We start from the raw sequence: 15,970 nt of genomic DNA, 5'->3' as shown, positions 1-15,970 counted from the left end.
CCAAGGTGCTACAAGACAAGTTAGTGCAAAAAAAATAATAATATATAATATATCTAGTAATAATATGAATTACATGTAATGAATTACATGTAATGAATTACAGTCGTCCAGCCTGGAAGTAATAAATGCATGAACTAGTTTTTCAGCGTCACTCTGAGACAGGATATTTCTAACTTTAGAGATGTTAAGATAAGATAAGATAAGATAGAACTTTATTAATCCCTCGGGTGGGTTCCTCTGGGAAATTCGATTTCCAAAAAAAGCACAGCAACGACCAAAGTTACAGTTACAGAACTGTTATATATATATATATACACACACACACACACACACACACACACACACACACACACACACACATATATATAAATACAGAAACAAATATAAATAAAATATACAAAGGGGATAAATAGAATAAATAGGAATACAAAATAAAAAATATAAAATGTTACACAAATGGAAGAACGCAGTCTTACATATTTGTTTAATATGTGCATTGAAGGACATGTCCTGGTCAAAAATGACTCCAAGGTTCCTCACAGTGTTACTGGAGGCCAAGGTAATGCCATCCAGAGTAAGAATCTGCTTAGATACCATATTTCTAGGCTTTTCGGGGCCGAGTACAATAACCTCAGTTTGATCTGAATGAAGAAGCAGAAAGTTAGCGGCCATCCAGGTCTTTATGTCTTTAAGACATTCCTGCAGTTTAACTCATTGGTGTGTGTTATCTGGCTTCATGGACAGATAGAGCTGGGTGTCATCTGCATAGCAGTGTAAATGTATGCTATGTCTTCTAATGATGCTGCCTAAGGGAAGCATGTATAATGTAAACAGAATTGGTCCTAGCACTGAACCCTGTGGAACTCCATAATTAACCTCAGTGTGTGAAGAGGACTCTCCATTTACATGCACAAACTGGAGTCTATTAGATAGATATGATACAAACCACTGCAGCACAGTACCTGTAATACCTACAGCATGTTCTAATCGCTCTAATAGGATATTATGGTCGACAGTCAGGGTCGAGGGAAAGATGTATACAATGATGCACAGAGACATCCTTGCTGATAATCTTGATGGCTTTGGTACCACTCTGTGAATGTCTCTGAGTGGCGCAGCCAGAGCCCAGACCTGAGCCCAAGTGAATATTTCTGGAGAGATCAGAAAATGACTGTGCACATCCAACTTGATGGAGCTTGAGAGGCTCTGCAGAGAAAAATGGGAGAAACTGCCCAAAAATAGGCGTGTCAAGCTTGTTGCGTCATACTCAAAAGGCTTGAGTTTGTAATTGCGTAGAAAGACTGTGAGCATTTATGCGTGCTGTATTTAGGTTTTTTTATTTTTCATAAATTTGTGAAAATCTCAAGCAACATTTTGGTTGAATAAGGCTGTAAGATGACAAAAGTGAAGTCCTGAGAACCCTGATCAGATGTACTGTGCATCCTGTCACTGACTGCATTTGATTGTTACCGGTGTGAGCTGAAGAGATGGATTCATGGGTGATTGGGCCATAGTAGTCTGGTGCACACTCAGTAGCATGCTGCCTTTGCTCTCATTTCATTTAAGCCATGTTTTCTCAGTTGTCCTAGGGAGCAGCCGTCTGTAAACCCTCAGGGACAGCTTTTCACCATCTATCCCCATTATAAGGCATTACCGTCCTCTGCCTTTCCCAGAGTGTCACTTCATTTTTGTGAAAGCTCTGCCATGGCACATCCTCCCCATAATGAAATAGATCCAGTTCTGCTGCACTGAAATTAGGTTTACAGGGAAACTGTGGAATGATGATTTTCCTGTACATAAATCTAACCTTATTATGGAGAGTGTTAATGAAACAGCAGTTAATTAATTCTTTGCTGTTAAATTGAGGACTACATCTGCAGCACAGTAAACATCATTGGATCCACCATTAGTTGGGAGACATGGCTTGTCATAAATAATATGTTAGCATCACTCCACAGCAGCTTGTTTTTTGAATTTGGGTTTCATGTTTGAGCTCTGGTAAATTGAGCCTCTGAGGATTTGGTCTCTAATAGCACTATGAAGACATTTTTCTTTCAGTGGGACCCTGCTTTTTTATCTTATCCACATCAGATTGTTTGTAAAAACAGGATCTTTTTTATACTTCCTTGCATCATTCCTCCTTAGACATGGTAAACAAGCTTGGAATCCTTTATGTCTGTAGATGTTTGTACTAGTAATGTATATGAATATAATAGATCGTGTCCACAGACTTTAGGGTCATTCTTTTAACCATCTACATGTCTTGGTAGCCGGGGGTCGGTCCGCCAGGGCCTCTGCTCCTGTGCATCGCTCAACTCTCAAAGCACCCGAACCCTACGGTGCCTCCTGCGGGTGGTGGGTCTGCAGGAAGATGGGCCCATATCCCTTTTTCGGGCCGTGCCCTACCGGGCCCCTTGGACTAAGGCCCAGCCACCTCCCTTGGCTCCAGGGTGGGGCCGGCTAATCCTATCCCAGGCAGGGTGAACTGTTCCTCGATGGTCTTCTCATAGGGGTCTTCTGAATCGCTCTTTGTCTGGTCCCTCACCCAGGACCAATTTGCCATGGGAGACCCTACCAGGGGCTAGAAGCCCCTGGACAACATTGCCCCTGGGATCCCTGGGACACACAAACCCCTCCACCACGATAAGGTAGCGATTTGCGGATGCGTCTAAGATAAGATAAGATAAGATAGAACTTTATTAATCCCTCGGGTGGGTTCCTCTGGGAAATTCGATTTCCAAAAAAGCACAGCACCGACAGAAGTTACAGAGTTATACACACACACATATATATAAATACAGAGACAATATAAATAAAATATACATGTAACAGTAAAAAAAGCCCTAACACTGGCAGCTTTTGTGTTCCAGTCTTTAACACTTTCTTACACTTTCTTAAGACGGTCTCTCGTGTTTTGACCTTACAAGACAGGCTGTCCTTTGTGTGTGACACTAAAGCAAAGTCAAACAGTTTTTCTTGGGTCTGATTTGCAGCACAAACCTGACAGTAGTAAATGCTGCTGGTGCGGGAATGCAGCCGCATAAATGTTTTCAGTGAATCGCTGAAACTTCTTTTGTTGACTGAGACACTTAAAGCGTCACCAGAGCTTAAATCCACACAGACCTTTCTGTGAAATCACCAGGCAAGGCATTAGTTAGATCACCAACCAAGCCATGTGTGGTTGAACAGGATAAGTTGATTTACTTCACAAGATACCAGACTGAATTTACTTTTATTGTTATTTTAATAAATGAATCTATGAATTGGTGTAATCTGACTTTGAGGAAGGGATGAAGATTGGTACAGGTGAAGAGGAGCCAGTTATAGCATAGCTCAGCATAAAGACAGGAAGACACATGCAGTTAAACATTTATTACATTTTAATTTTTGTCCTGTCATTTTCAAATGTATCAGGAAAATGTGTCAAAGCCCCCAAATCAGTTTACCGGCTGCACATTAACCACACACAAAGGACTGCGCTGCACATTTTCATGTCTAACATGTAGAGGAAATTAAATATGCCTCTTTAAAAGAATCACTCACACACACAATGCTTAGTTTTACCAGGTGTTGAAATGTTTTAAATTATAGTTGTCAGAATAAGAACCACTTCTTTGTTATTATAGAACTGTGACACTATGCTACAGTATGGTACATTAGATAACATTACAACACAAAACAATTAAAAAACAACTTTTCCGCAGCCATTGACGCATCTAATTACTTCAGTGGCTCGAACTGCAGCGTTGTTATGGAGGAAATGAGGTAACCAAGGAATCAAAAACCTGATTAGACATGAGAAATGAATCCACCACGCTGTGTTTCAGGATTATAATCATGTGCACATTTGAATAATTGCATTTGAATAAGATAATTTCCCACAAGCACAAAAGAACATTGCTTTACAAACTAAATAGTGTCCTTTAAATTAGTTTTAGGCTTTGAGAGTTAGACATGTCTAGAGCTCTTACTACCCCGACACTGACTTAATGTCACATTTCTCAAGTCTTTATAAACTACTAGGGAACACGAGTGGGTACTAAATATTCTCAGCAGACAAGCCTTAGTGTAGAGTGCAGTTTTTTGTACTGGAACATAAATTTCCTTCAGCTGCAGGAAGTAATTTTGAACATGATTTGTATTAGCCGCCAACAAAGGAATGCTTCGTCTTAATGTGCTGCTGCTGCAAAGACTCGCGCTGGACCGTGCGAGCCAATAGTTTGTGACAGTGATGGATGAGCTGCTGTAAGCACAATAAATTACCTAAATTATTTTTCAAGCACATCAGGTTGCAGCTTTCCGTGGCATGTTTGCTGCCAAAGTTCCCCATTCATTATAAGAAACTATCCCCATAACAAGTATGAAGGCCAGTAAACATGGCACGAAATGTCACGCTTAAATATCAGCAGTAAAAGTGATGGTAACATTTATAGGTGTAAGCCTTATTCACAGTACTACTGGAAGTCAGTTATTGACATCAATATCTTAAGGAGGGGGTGCATTTCTGTCTGAACCTCATCATTCTCCCTTTCCATCAAAGAGAAAAATGTATTTTCAAAGGTAACGACTAATATTATTTTACATGTACAGTACTGTGGAACAAACTGGTCTTCAGCAGTACTCTGGGCTTTCTGGAGGTTTTTCACATATCTATGAAAAATACCAAAACGTTCTACGGTACAGAGGAGGCCAAGACAGACTTAATCATGAGTTTGTACAGCCATCTGTACAACATGGTCGAAACTCTGTGTCACGGTCTGCGTGCAGGCAGGCAGGAAAGGACCCAATGCAGGCTCGTACGCGGAGGTGAAACTTAAAGTCAAAAAGCAGCTTTACTGCTGGACAATAGGAAAACTTAAGCAAACCTGAAGATACAAAATCGACCAAGGGCAAAGACACAAAGGGGAAAATACGAAATAATCAAAATCTAAACAGGAATAACCAAGGCACTAGACAGGGGTGTCCAACTCCAGTCCTCGAGTGAGAGTCAGACAGAGAGGTTGCTTTTCCCTGAGAGCTGCAGCTTTTAGATGCACTCTTGTTCCGACACACCTGACTCTAATGAATGGCTTGTTACTAGGCCTTTGCCAAGCTTGATGGCATGCTGACGAGGTAATCCAACCATCTCATTCAACTGTGTTGGAGTAGGGATGCAGCTAAACGCTGTAGGACAGCAGCTTTTGAGGAGTTGGACACACTTAAGACTACCAAAGAGACTTAAACATGATACGTCACACTCTGTCACAGTTTGGGCTTTTCAGTCAGTGGTGTTATTATTGTTAACTGATGGAATAATGAACGTAGACTGGACATGCTTTCACCTTTCAATAAATTCTCGTAACTATTTCTGTTTATTTTCCAAACCAAATATAAAAGATACAGAAGGGCCTGAGACTTTTCATACTGTATGTCTTCATGTGATAGATTTAGGATGTATGAATGTTAATGCTAGCCCATTCCACCACATGTCCAAACGTATTCAGCAGAGATGCTTGTCTGTTCTCTGTGTCAGGGACAAAGCACCGCTTCTTCTCAGCAGCAGAGGTCTGAGTGCAGCTCTGCTCTGAAATCTGAACTTTAGCGTTTGTGAAGGAACAGATTTGTATGTGGAGAGTCTGCCTTATTTATTTACATCTTCTGTTTGAGTCAGTCACAATGCTCCAGTGGACCGCTTATTATTATTATTTGCCACCATATATCAGCTCACTGCACTCAGTAGTGCAGCAAACATTTTCCACTCAAACCCACAGAGGATAAGCTCATCCCTGACTGTGATCAATTTTCCATTTCCACAGAGGGACCCAGCTATTGTTTGCGGCTTCTCTCTGAAGCTAAGAGGAAAACATGAAAGAGGTGAGACGCTAGAGGTGAGCCAGCAGCGCAAAGACATGCATCAGAAACTACTTCATACTGTACCATGTGGCTAACATGGCACACAAGCTGTGTCCACGTTTCTGACCATAAAGTAAAGAATTGATGTTATGTCCTTATTTATCACCATATCTGAATATATCTGTGATATCTCAGTGAAACTTTCATCAACCAATGGTTGATAAAAGTGACTATTTGCACTTTTTATCTAAAAATGTTTCTCTGCTCTTATATGCTGCTGTCGCCATTTAACCTTATAGATTTTCTCTAGTATTTCCTTAATAAATAGTTATTTTAAAATAGGAATTCAAAACAAATTTCCTCAAAAAAAAAAGCACTGAAACCACCACACCAATACAGCCCTTATACCAAGCAGCAACCTGACAAATTAAGCCAACGCTAAACAGAAGGAAATTGAAGTAATGAAGGGTCGTTAATGCTGTTTAAAAAAAAATTTTAATCCCCATAGACCAGAGGTGTCCAACTCCAGGCCTCGAGGGCCGGTGTCCTGCAGGTTTTAAATGTGTCCCTGACTCAACACAGCTGATTTAAATGACCTCCTCAACATGTCTTGAAATTCTCCAGAGGCCTGGGAATGAACTAATAATTTGAATCAGGTGTGTTGACCCAGGGTGAGTTTATGCAAATATAAAAAAAAGTCACTTCTAAAATAAATACACAAATTGTGTAGTCATGTATTTTGGTGAGGGAGATATTTATATTTATATATATACCTGAAAAATAGGATCATGGCCAAGCTTGAAACCTGGATCCCCCGTAGCCGGTTACCAAGATTACGTGAAGTACCTTCAGTAGGTCTGTTAGATGATGTTAATGCAGCACTACGGACAATACCTACAACCACGATTACCGACACTAACAAGCTGATCTACAATACGGCAGCAGTGATCAGTGAGATGCTTGGCTACAAGTTGAATAGCCACAAGGGGCAGTACCCTGCATGGAGAAGGAGGCTAGAGGCTAAGATCAAAGTAGCACGGAGGGAGGTTAGCCAACTAACGGAGTTGCAGAAAGGTGCGGCAAAGAAGGTGCATAAGAAATACAGCAAACTGTCCATACCTGAGGCCTTGGAAACTGCCAAGCAAAGACTCACAGCCTTGGCCAGCCGCTTGAGGAGGTACACCAGAGAGATAGAAGGCAGGAGAATAAACCAGCTGTTCTCCACAGAGCAAAAGTGTACTCTCAGTGGCAAGGGAACAATAAGAGAACAGCACCACCAAGGCTGGAGACGGAGCAATACTGGAAGAGCATATGGGAGAAGGACGCAACCCATAACGGCAATGCTCGGTGGCTAGTGGATCTGAGGGCAGACCATAGCAACCTCCCTGAACAGGGTCCAGTAACCATCACAGTGGCAGATATCCAAGAAAGGGTCTCCAGTATGAAGAGTTGGACAGCACCAGGGCCCGACATGGTTCACGCCTACTGGCTGAAGAAGCTGACTGCACTCCACGAGCGTCTGGCAGCACAAATGAACCAGCTGCTAGTTAACGAGAGACACCCGGAATGGCTAACCGAAGGCCGGACGGTCCTGATCCCCAAGGACCCCAAGAAGGGACCGGTCCCCTCCAACTACCGACCAATAACCTGCCTCAGTACTACATGGAAGCTCCTGTCAGGCATCATAGCGGCTAAGATGAACAGGCACATGGGTCAATACATGAGCGAGACACAGAAAGGAATTGGCAAGAATACCAGAGGCGCAAAACACCAGCTACTGGTAGACAGAACAGTCAGCCGAGACTGCAAGACCAGACTGACAAACCTGTGCACTGCCTGGATTGATTACAAGAAGGCCTATGACTCAATGCCCCACAGCTGGATACTGGAATGCCTAGAACTATATAAGATCAACAGGACCCTGAGAGCCTTCATCAGGAACTCAATGGGGATGTGGCGTACAACACTAGAGGCCAACTCCAAGCCCATAGCACAAGTCACCATCAAGTGCGGGATCTACCAAGGAGATGCTCTGTCCCCACTGCTGTTCTGCATAGGCCTGAACCCCCTCAGTGAGATCATTAACAAGACTGGCTACGGATACCGACTACGGAACGGAGCAGTTGTCAGCCGCCTCCTGTACATGGATGACATCAAGCTGTATGCCAAGAGTGAACGAGACATCGATTCACTGATCCACACTACCAGGCTATACAGCAATGACATTGGAATGTTGTTCGGACTGGAGAAGTGTAGTCGGATGGTAACAAAGAGAGGGAAGGTAGTCAGAACTGAGGGGATTGAACTACCAGAAGGCAACATTGCAGACATAGAGGACAGTTACAAGTACCTGGGGATCCCGCAGGCAAATGGGAACCACGAAGAGGCCGCTAGAAAAGCTGCAACCACCAAGTACCTGCAGAGGGTCAGGCAAGTCCTGAGGAGTCAGCTGAATGGTAAGAACAAGATCCGGGCCATCAACACGTACGCCCTGCCCGTGATCAGGTACCCTGCTGGGGTAATAGGCTGGCCAAAGGAGGAGAAAGAAGCCACTGACATTAAGACAAGAAAGCTCCTTACCATGCATGGAGGGTTTCACCCCAAGTCCAGCACCCTGAGGCTGTACGCTAAGCGGAAGGAAGGGGGCCGGGGACTGGTGAGTGTCAGCACCACAGTCCAGGATGAGACAACGAACATCCAAGAATACATTGGGAAGATGGCCCCAACTGACCGAGTGCTCAGTGAATACCTCAGGCAGCAGAAACCCAAGAAAGAGGAGGGAGACGAGGAACCATCGTGGAAGGACAGGCCCCTGCATGGTATGTACCACCGGCAGATAGAGGAGGTGGCTGATATCCAGAAATCCTACCAGTGGCTGGACAAAGCTGGACTGAAAGACAGCACAGAGGCACTAATCATGGCAGCACAAGAACAAGCTCTGAGTACAAGATCCATAGAGGCTGGGGTCTATAACCTGGAAGTCCCGAGATCAAAATGGGAGATGCCCCCAAGGGTGGTGGAGAATGACCGAGCTAAGATCCTGTGGGGCTTCCAGATACAGACGGACAAAATGGTGGTGGCTAACCAACCGGACATAGTGGTGGTAGACAAACAGAAGAAGACGGCCGTAGTGATCGATGTAGTGGTTCCGAATGACAGCAATATCAGGAAGAAGGAACACGAGAAGCTGGAGAAATACCAAGGACTCAGAGAAGAGCTGGAGAGGATGTGGAGGGTGAAGGTGACGGTGGTCCCCGTGGTAATCGGAGCACTAGGTGCGGTGACTCCCAAGCTAGGCGAGTGGCTCCAGCAGATCCCGGGAATAACATCGGAGATCTCTGTCCAGAAAAGCGCAGTCCTGGGAACAGCTAAGATACTGCGCAGGACCCTCAAGCTCCCAGGCCTCTGGTAGAGGACCCGAGCTTAAAGGATAAACCGCCCGCAGGGGCGTGCTGGGTGTTTTATTTATATGAAGCCATACTCGCTCGGACTTGCCCGGATTAAAAAGGTCTGCGTCAGATGAAGAGGAACCAGGGCACCCTGATGAGAAGTGGGCTACTCCAACAGAGAGAAGGGCATCGTTGGGCAAGAGAGGAAAAATAGGTCACTGTTGGAATGCTACTATATTAACCCAAGCAGAAGAGGTTACATGAGTGGGATGAGGGACCTATGGGATCTTTGACACCCAACATCCACGCTAACTGAGAAACAGTGATAGATGTAGTGATGCCAAATGACAGCAACATCAGGAAAAAGGAACACGAGAAGCTGGAGAAGTACCAAGGGCTCAGAGAAGAGCTGGAGAAGATGTGGAGGGTGAAGATAACAGTGGTTCCAGTGGTAATCGGACCACTAGGTGCAGTGACTCCCAAGCTAGGTGAGTGGCTCCAGCAGATCCCAGGAACAACATCGGAGATCTTTGTCCAGAAGAGCACAGTACTAGGAACAGCTAAGATACTGCAGGACCCTCAATATACAGGATTTATCAATAAGAATACTGCAACTTGAAATTCTATATTTTTTTATGCAATGAACATACAAGTATTGACCCCAAGTTCATCTTGGGAATCCTTCACCTTGAAATTGTACGTCTTGGTGGACTGGCTGGTTAAGGGTCTCTCGGAAGTGTTCGGCCCATTGTTTGTTTTGCTCTTCTTGGGCGATCGAGAGCTTCCCATTTTTTTCCTCGACTGTGACGTTTGCATTGGTCCTCGATCCAGTAAATGGTAAATGGCCTGTATTTATATAGCGCTTTACTAGTCCCTAAGGACCCCAAAGTGCTTTACATATCCAGTCATCCACCCATTCACGCACACATTCACACACTGGTGATGGCAAGCTACATTGTAGCCACAGCCACCCTGGGGCGCACTGACAGAGGCGAGGCTGCCGGACACTGGCGCCACCGGGCCCTCTGACCACCACCAGTAGGCAACGGGTGAAGTGTTTTGCCCAAGGACACAACGACCGAGACTGTCCGAGCCGGGGCTCGAACCGGCAACCTTCCGATTACAAGGCGAACTCCCAACTCTTGAGCCACGATCACAAGTAAGCTTGTTTACGATGCGGTATAGGGTCTTGGAATCATTCCGATCCGCTGCTTCCTGAGTTTCGGCACCTTTTCATTCTAGCCATTCTTTCTTGTCTTTCTGACAGCTTTTCTTCACTAGCCGATCTAATTCTGCGTAGCATCGGGTTCCTTCCTCTCTGGCTTGTTCGGTTTTGGCCTGCTCTCTTTTGAGCTTCGCAATTTTTCTCTCATCGATCAGTTCCCATGTTCTTCCTTGGATCCACTGTTCGTTTCTCTTTCCTCTGTGTCTTCTGATCAATAACATTGGAAGACGCAGAGGAAACTGCAACTTGAAATTCTATATTTTTTTATGTAATGAACATAAAAGCTTGTGGTAAATTTTAAAATACATGGTTGGATATAAAGTTTTACAAAACTCACAGTGTTCACATATAGTCAAACTGGTCCCAGTGAGCTACCAGAGATATAATGGTGTCATTTAATCATCTCCTGTGAGCTCACAGTGTAAAACATACACAACATTGATAAAAGGAAAAAAATCTAATGTGATAAACTTTAATTCCTAAAACAGTTTTTGTGAAACAAATGAATTTCTTTGTGTAAAAGTAATGTAAAATGTGTCCACTGAATGCCAAGTAAGACATAAAAGTAACTATTGTCTCACTCAAAATATAATATTGCTCATTACTGCAGGCCACTTTATCTTTGTTGTATGAGATGCATCACCTGGCAGCGCACTACAGTGTAATCTGGTTTTAAATGAGGAGATAGTGACTTACATAAGGAATAATTAATGCTCACAGGCTTGTGTAATTTTAAACTGCTTAGGGGGGATATCATGTTTCACAAGATTTAGTCTCAAACTGCCCACAGAGAACGTTGTCAGTAGTTAAAGGACATTTTCAACAAAAGTTTTTAAATGTTAAACTCAGCATGTGGCATTAATACCAGCAGGAACATTTCAAATACAGATAATCCAGCCATAAAAAGCTGGCAAACAAAAATAAAAACATAATTTCCACTGAACTGCAAAATCTCAATAAATAAAACCTGCCATTGTTAGCAGATTGTTACATCTGAGTGTAGATGGAGACAGCTAAACAGCCAATAAGTCCAATATGAGTATATCACACACTGTTATTTTTATATTCTCTCTTTCCTGATCGTGGGAGATGATTTGTATTTAAAAAGCAACTTAAATACAATTGTGGCCATAAACTGTCTGTATCTATAAAGTGGGGGTAATTATTGTCTGTGAAGGTTCTCAGTCATCCAGGTCATCGTAGTCAAAGGAGCTTGGAAAGAAAAGCGTCTGGACTTCTTTAAGTTGCTTGAAGACGTTTCACCTCTCATCCGAGAAGCTTCTTCAGTTCTAAGGTCAAATGGTGGAGAGTCCCAGATATAAACCTAGTGGGAGTAACCCCCCACAGAGGGACAAAAGGACCCCCTGATGATCCTCTAATCGCCTGAGCCAAGGTGTGAAACTGGGCGTGGGTCCCAATCAGCCAGAGTTTCGGGTGTGTTCATTGTGAAACCTGGAGGACAGATGAGGAGAGGACAGATGGTTCGAAAGAGGAGTGAAAGAAGCCATCTATGTCCACTGTGAGCAACCATCTTTGAACAGAGGCGGGGGTTTACGACACCAACTCTCTGCCATCTATAATCCAGTTTTGAGATCCCTTCCCAGACGCCTTAACGCCCACTCACATCCTGGGCCATCTGACCTCAGGAATTCACATGATAAGGTGGGGCCAGGTTTCACAATGAACACACCCGAAACTCTGGCTGATTGGGACCCACACCCAGTTTCACACCTTGGCTCAGGCGATTAGAGGATCATCAGGGGGTCCTTTTGTCCCTCTGTGGGGGGTCACTCCCACTAGGTTTATATCTGGGACTCTCCACCATTTGACCTTAGAACTGAAGAAGCTTCTCGGATGAGAGGTGAAACGTCTTCAAGCAACTTAAAGAAGTCCAGACGCTTTTCTTTCCAAGCTCCTTTGACTGGGGGTAATTATTATTTATTCCTCGGCTAAATTTGTAATTTTGCTTACTTCCAAGAATTGAACAGTCTGTAATTGTTGTGGTAGTGAAAAATATCAACCAAAATCTATTTAAGTATAACTTTTATGTAATGTTTTTGCACTACTACATGAGCAAACTAATGAAATAATTATTTCCCCCACTGTATCAGTACAAACTCAACGGACTCCTGTCAGTAAGAATGTTACAGATGTTCAAAAATGTTATAAATGATATAGTTCTAACCTCTGAAATGTAACCTTAGAAGGAGAAACAAACTGCCTTTTTTGTAAATAATGTTTTTGTGTGTTTCAGTTAGTTGTGTTTTTTTTTTCATTTATTGCCACGACTTAGATGAACAATTAAAAACTTACTTACTTAGACTTAGATCCTCCCATGCTTTATGTGGCATATTGGGCGGCAAACGAACGCCACCAGGCTCGATCTTGTGCCCGGGCTTCAGCTTCATCCAACGTTATATTCAATGTCTTTAGGTCTTGATGGAATGACCTTCACCAGGTGTTGCGGGGATGTCCTCATGGTCTTTTAACGCCCAGGGGTTGCAAGCGCATCACTGTTTTTGGAATCTGTGCGTCATCCATGTGGAGGATATGGCCGGCCAGTCGGAGCCTTTTGCGTGCAACGATGTTGTGAAGTTTGACTGTGCCACTCCTTCGCAGGATCTCCTTGTTGGTGATGTGGTCGGTGTAGAGGATCCTCAGAATCCGGCGAAGACATCGCTGCTGAAAGACGTCGAGTTTGGTGTTGATGCAGGCCGACACCTTCCAAGTCTCGCTGGCATAAATGGCGGCTGGGATCACGATTAAATTAAGCAAGCGGTTTTTGATCTTGAGGGAGATGGTCGGGGAGGACCAGATCTTGTTCATCCTCCGAAATACCGCAGCTGCCTTTCCAATGCGGCATTTGACATCCGGCTTGCCGCATGACGTAGTCGAGGGCAACGAGAAAAAGTAGAGGTGACAGGATGCAGCCCTGCCTGATGCCGGTGGTGATTTCGACGAAGTCGGTGTGGCCATTTCCGGTCTTAACGTAACAGCATGATCGCAAGTACAGGTCCTTGAAGATGTTGATGAAGATGGTAGGGACACCATACAAGTGCCGCATCTGCCAAAGAGAATCGTGGTGGATGCTATCGAAGGCCTACTTGAAGTTGACGAAATTGATGGCGAGTTGTTGTCGGTACTTGACGCACTGTTCGATGATGTTTCTTAAGATGAAAATCTGTTCTGTGCATGATCGGCCTATCCGGAACCCAGCTTGCTCTTCTAGTAGACGTTGGTTGAGGGCACTCCTCAGTCGTCGAAGGAGGACGGTACAGAATGCCTTGCCAGGCACAGAGAGGAGGGTGATGCCTCTTCAGTTGGTGCACTCGGAGGTGTGGCCCTTCTTTGGTAGCTTGACTATGGCGCCCTTCCGCCAGTCCTCCGACACTGCCACTTTGCCAGCACTTGTTGAACAGGGTCGTCAGTTCTTCCACCATGGCTTGGCCGCCGTGTTTCAGGAGCTCTGCTGGTATTTCGCCTAGGCCAGCCACTATGTTGTTCTTAAGGCTCATGATTGCGATCTTCACTTCCTCGATGGTGATTCTGCCAGTATTGACCCCAAGTTCATCTTGGGAATCCTCCGCCTTGAAATTGTATGTCTTGGTGGACTCTGGCTGGTTAAGGGTCTCTTGGAAGTGTTCGGCCCATCGTTTGTTTTGCTCTTCTTGGGCGATCGAGAGCTTCCCATTTTTGTCCTCGACTGTGACATTTGCATTGGTCCTCGATCCAGTAAGCTTGTTTACGATGCGGTATAGGGTCTTGGAATCATTCCGATCCGCTGCTTCCTGAGTTTCGGCACCTTTTCATTCTAGCCATTCTTTCTTGTCTTTCCGACAGCTTTTCTTCACTAGCTGATCTAATTCTGCGTAGCATCGGGTTCCTTCCTCTCTGGCTTGTTCAGTTTTGGCCTGCTCTCTTTTGAGCTTCGCAATTTTTCTCTCATCGATCAGTTCCCATGTTCTTCCTTGGATTCACTGTTCGCTTCTCTTTCCTCTGCGTCTTCTGATGGTGTTTTGGGCGGACTCCACAGTGGCGTCCCTGAGGCCAGTCCAGAGGCCTTCGACGTCTTCCATTTCTCCAAGGAGGGTGAAATGATTTTGCAGCTCTAAAGTGAAGCCATTGACAACGGTCGGGTCCTTGAGCTTCTCGATTGCGAACGGTGCATTTGGTGCGGGCTGTCTTTGTTTCCGAAGTTTGAATTTGACTTCCGCTCTGACTAGGTGGTGGTCAGATCCAACATCTGCTTTTTGACATGCCCTTATGTCTTGCAAAGCCGACCTCCATTTTTGGCTGATGCAGATAAAATCAATTTCATTGAATGTACGCCCATCCGGTGACCGCCATGTCTTCTTGTGGATCTCTCGGTGCTGGAAGTATGTATTTCCAACGCACAGCCCATTGTGCTCGCAGAAGGATACTAATCGTTCGCCGTTATCGCTGAGATGCGTTGAAGATGCATGCGATCCAACCACTGTCTTCAATCCCAATCGGTCGCCGCCCAGCTGGGCATTAAAGTCTCCGATGAGGATCTTAAGGTCGTAATTCGGGATGTCATTAAAGATGTCTTGCAGCTGATCATAGAAATTGTCCTTGAAAGCGTCTTCCGTATTGTCCGTTGGTGCATAGACTTGCACAATGGTCTTCTTGGCGTGTCCAAATCCAAAACGAGCTGTGATGATGCTGTCGTTAACAGGTTTCCAAACAACGAGTGCGCTCACGGCTTCTTTGCTCAATACGAACCCCACTCCATGTTAATGTCGATCTTCATGACACAAGTACAAGATCGTCTTGCCATCGCTGATAATTCGGCCACTCTCTATCCACCTCATTTCACTGATTCCAAGGATGTCTAGCTGATAATCGTCAAACTCCTTCAAAAGTTGAGCCAGCCGTCCGCTCTGATATAACGTGCGAACGTTCCATGTCCCAATTCTTGTGATGGTTTTGGCAGAGAATAATGCTTCCATCGGGCGCTGGATGCCATTTTTGGTTTCTTCCAGCACCCTCATCCTGTTTGAAGTAGAATTCCAGCCACATTGTCCAAAACTTCTGCTTTCGTTTGTCATTTCTGTAGCGGTAGGGTTTTTTACAGGTACGGGTTGCTAGCCCGACGCCCAACTCTCCTCCTTTCTCATCCGGGCTTGGAACCGGCCATGGCGGAGTTAATTAAAAACGACATATTCTAATTGCTTGGAGTTAGAGACAGGTTTGAACAGCAGTGATCACTTCAGAGGGCTGATTAAAGCATGTAATAGTTGTGCCATTTACTGAAATTTCAAAGTCTTAGACCGAAAGATAAATCCTTAATAGCCCCATATGAAATATTGTTGTTTAATAAACATCTGATTAAGCTCAGATATGTTTAAATATTTTTAATTCTTCATATTTAAAGACAGTCTCGGTGTCTCCTGATATAATCCCACACTGACTCCATGACACTGAGATTAGGGCTCCGTGGGAACCAAGTCATCTATAATAAACTTCTATGACAGACTCCTTGTTTTGCCATTGGCTGAAGAAA

General features: G+C 44.4%; 1 protein-coding gene across 6 annotated transcripts in view; it reads left to right on the top strand.

Moving 5' to 3' along the window:
• pex5la (peroxisomal biogenesis factor 5-like a) overlaps positions 1-15,970 on the top strand; it is a 124,885-nt gene that overhangs the window by 39,871 nt on the left and 69,044 nt on the right. For 3 of the 6 annotated variants that reach the window (XM_082522914.1, XM_082522915.1, XM_082522913.1), the window contains exon 2: positions 5,796-5,867. The exons of the other annotated variants lie outside the window; for them this stretch is intronic. In XM_082522914.1, the coding sequence (XP_082379040.1) occupies positions 5,796-5,867 (72 nt within the window). The remainder of the gene's footprint in view (positions 1-5,795; positions 5,868-15,970) is intronic. 6 annotated transcript variants of the gene reach the window in all.

Source organism: Aulonocara stuartgranti (assembly GCF_965226115.1).
Source record: "Aulonocara stuartgranti genome assembly, chromosome: 23".
Lineage (NCBI taxonomy): Eukaryota > Metazoa > Chordata > Actinopteri > Cichliformes > Cichlidae > Aulonocara > Aulonocara stuartgranti.
The sequence above is the reverse complement of the archived record's forward strand: the minus strand, read 5'-3'. Positions and strand labels throughout refer to the sequence as shown.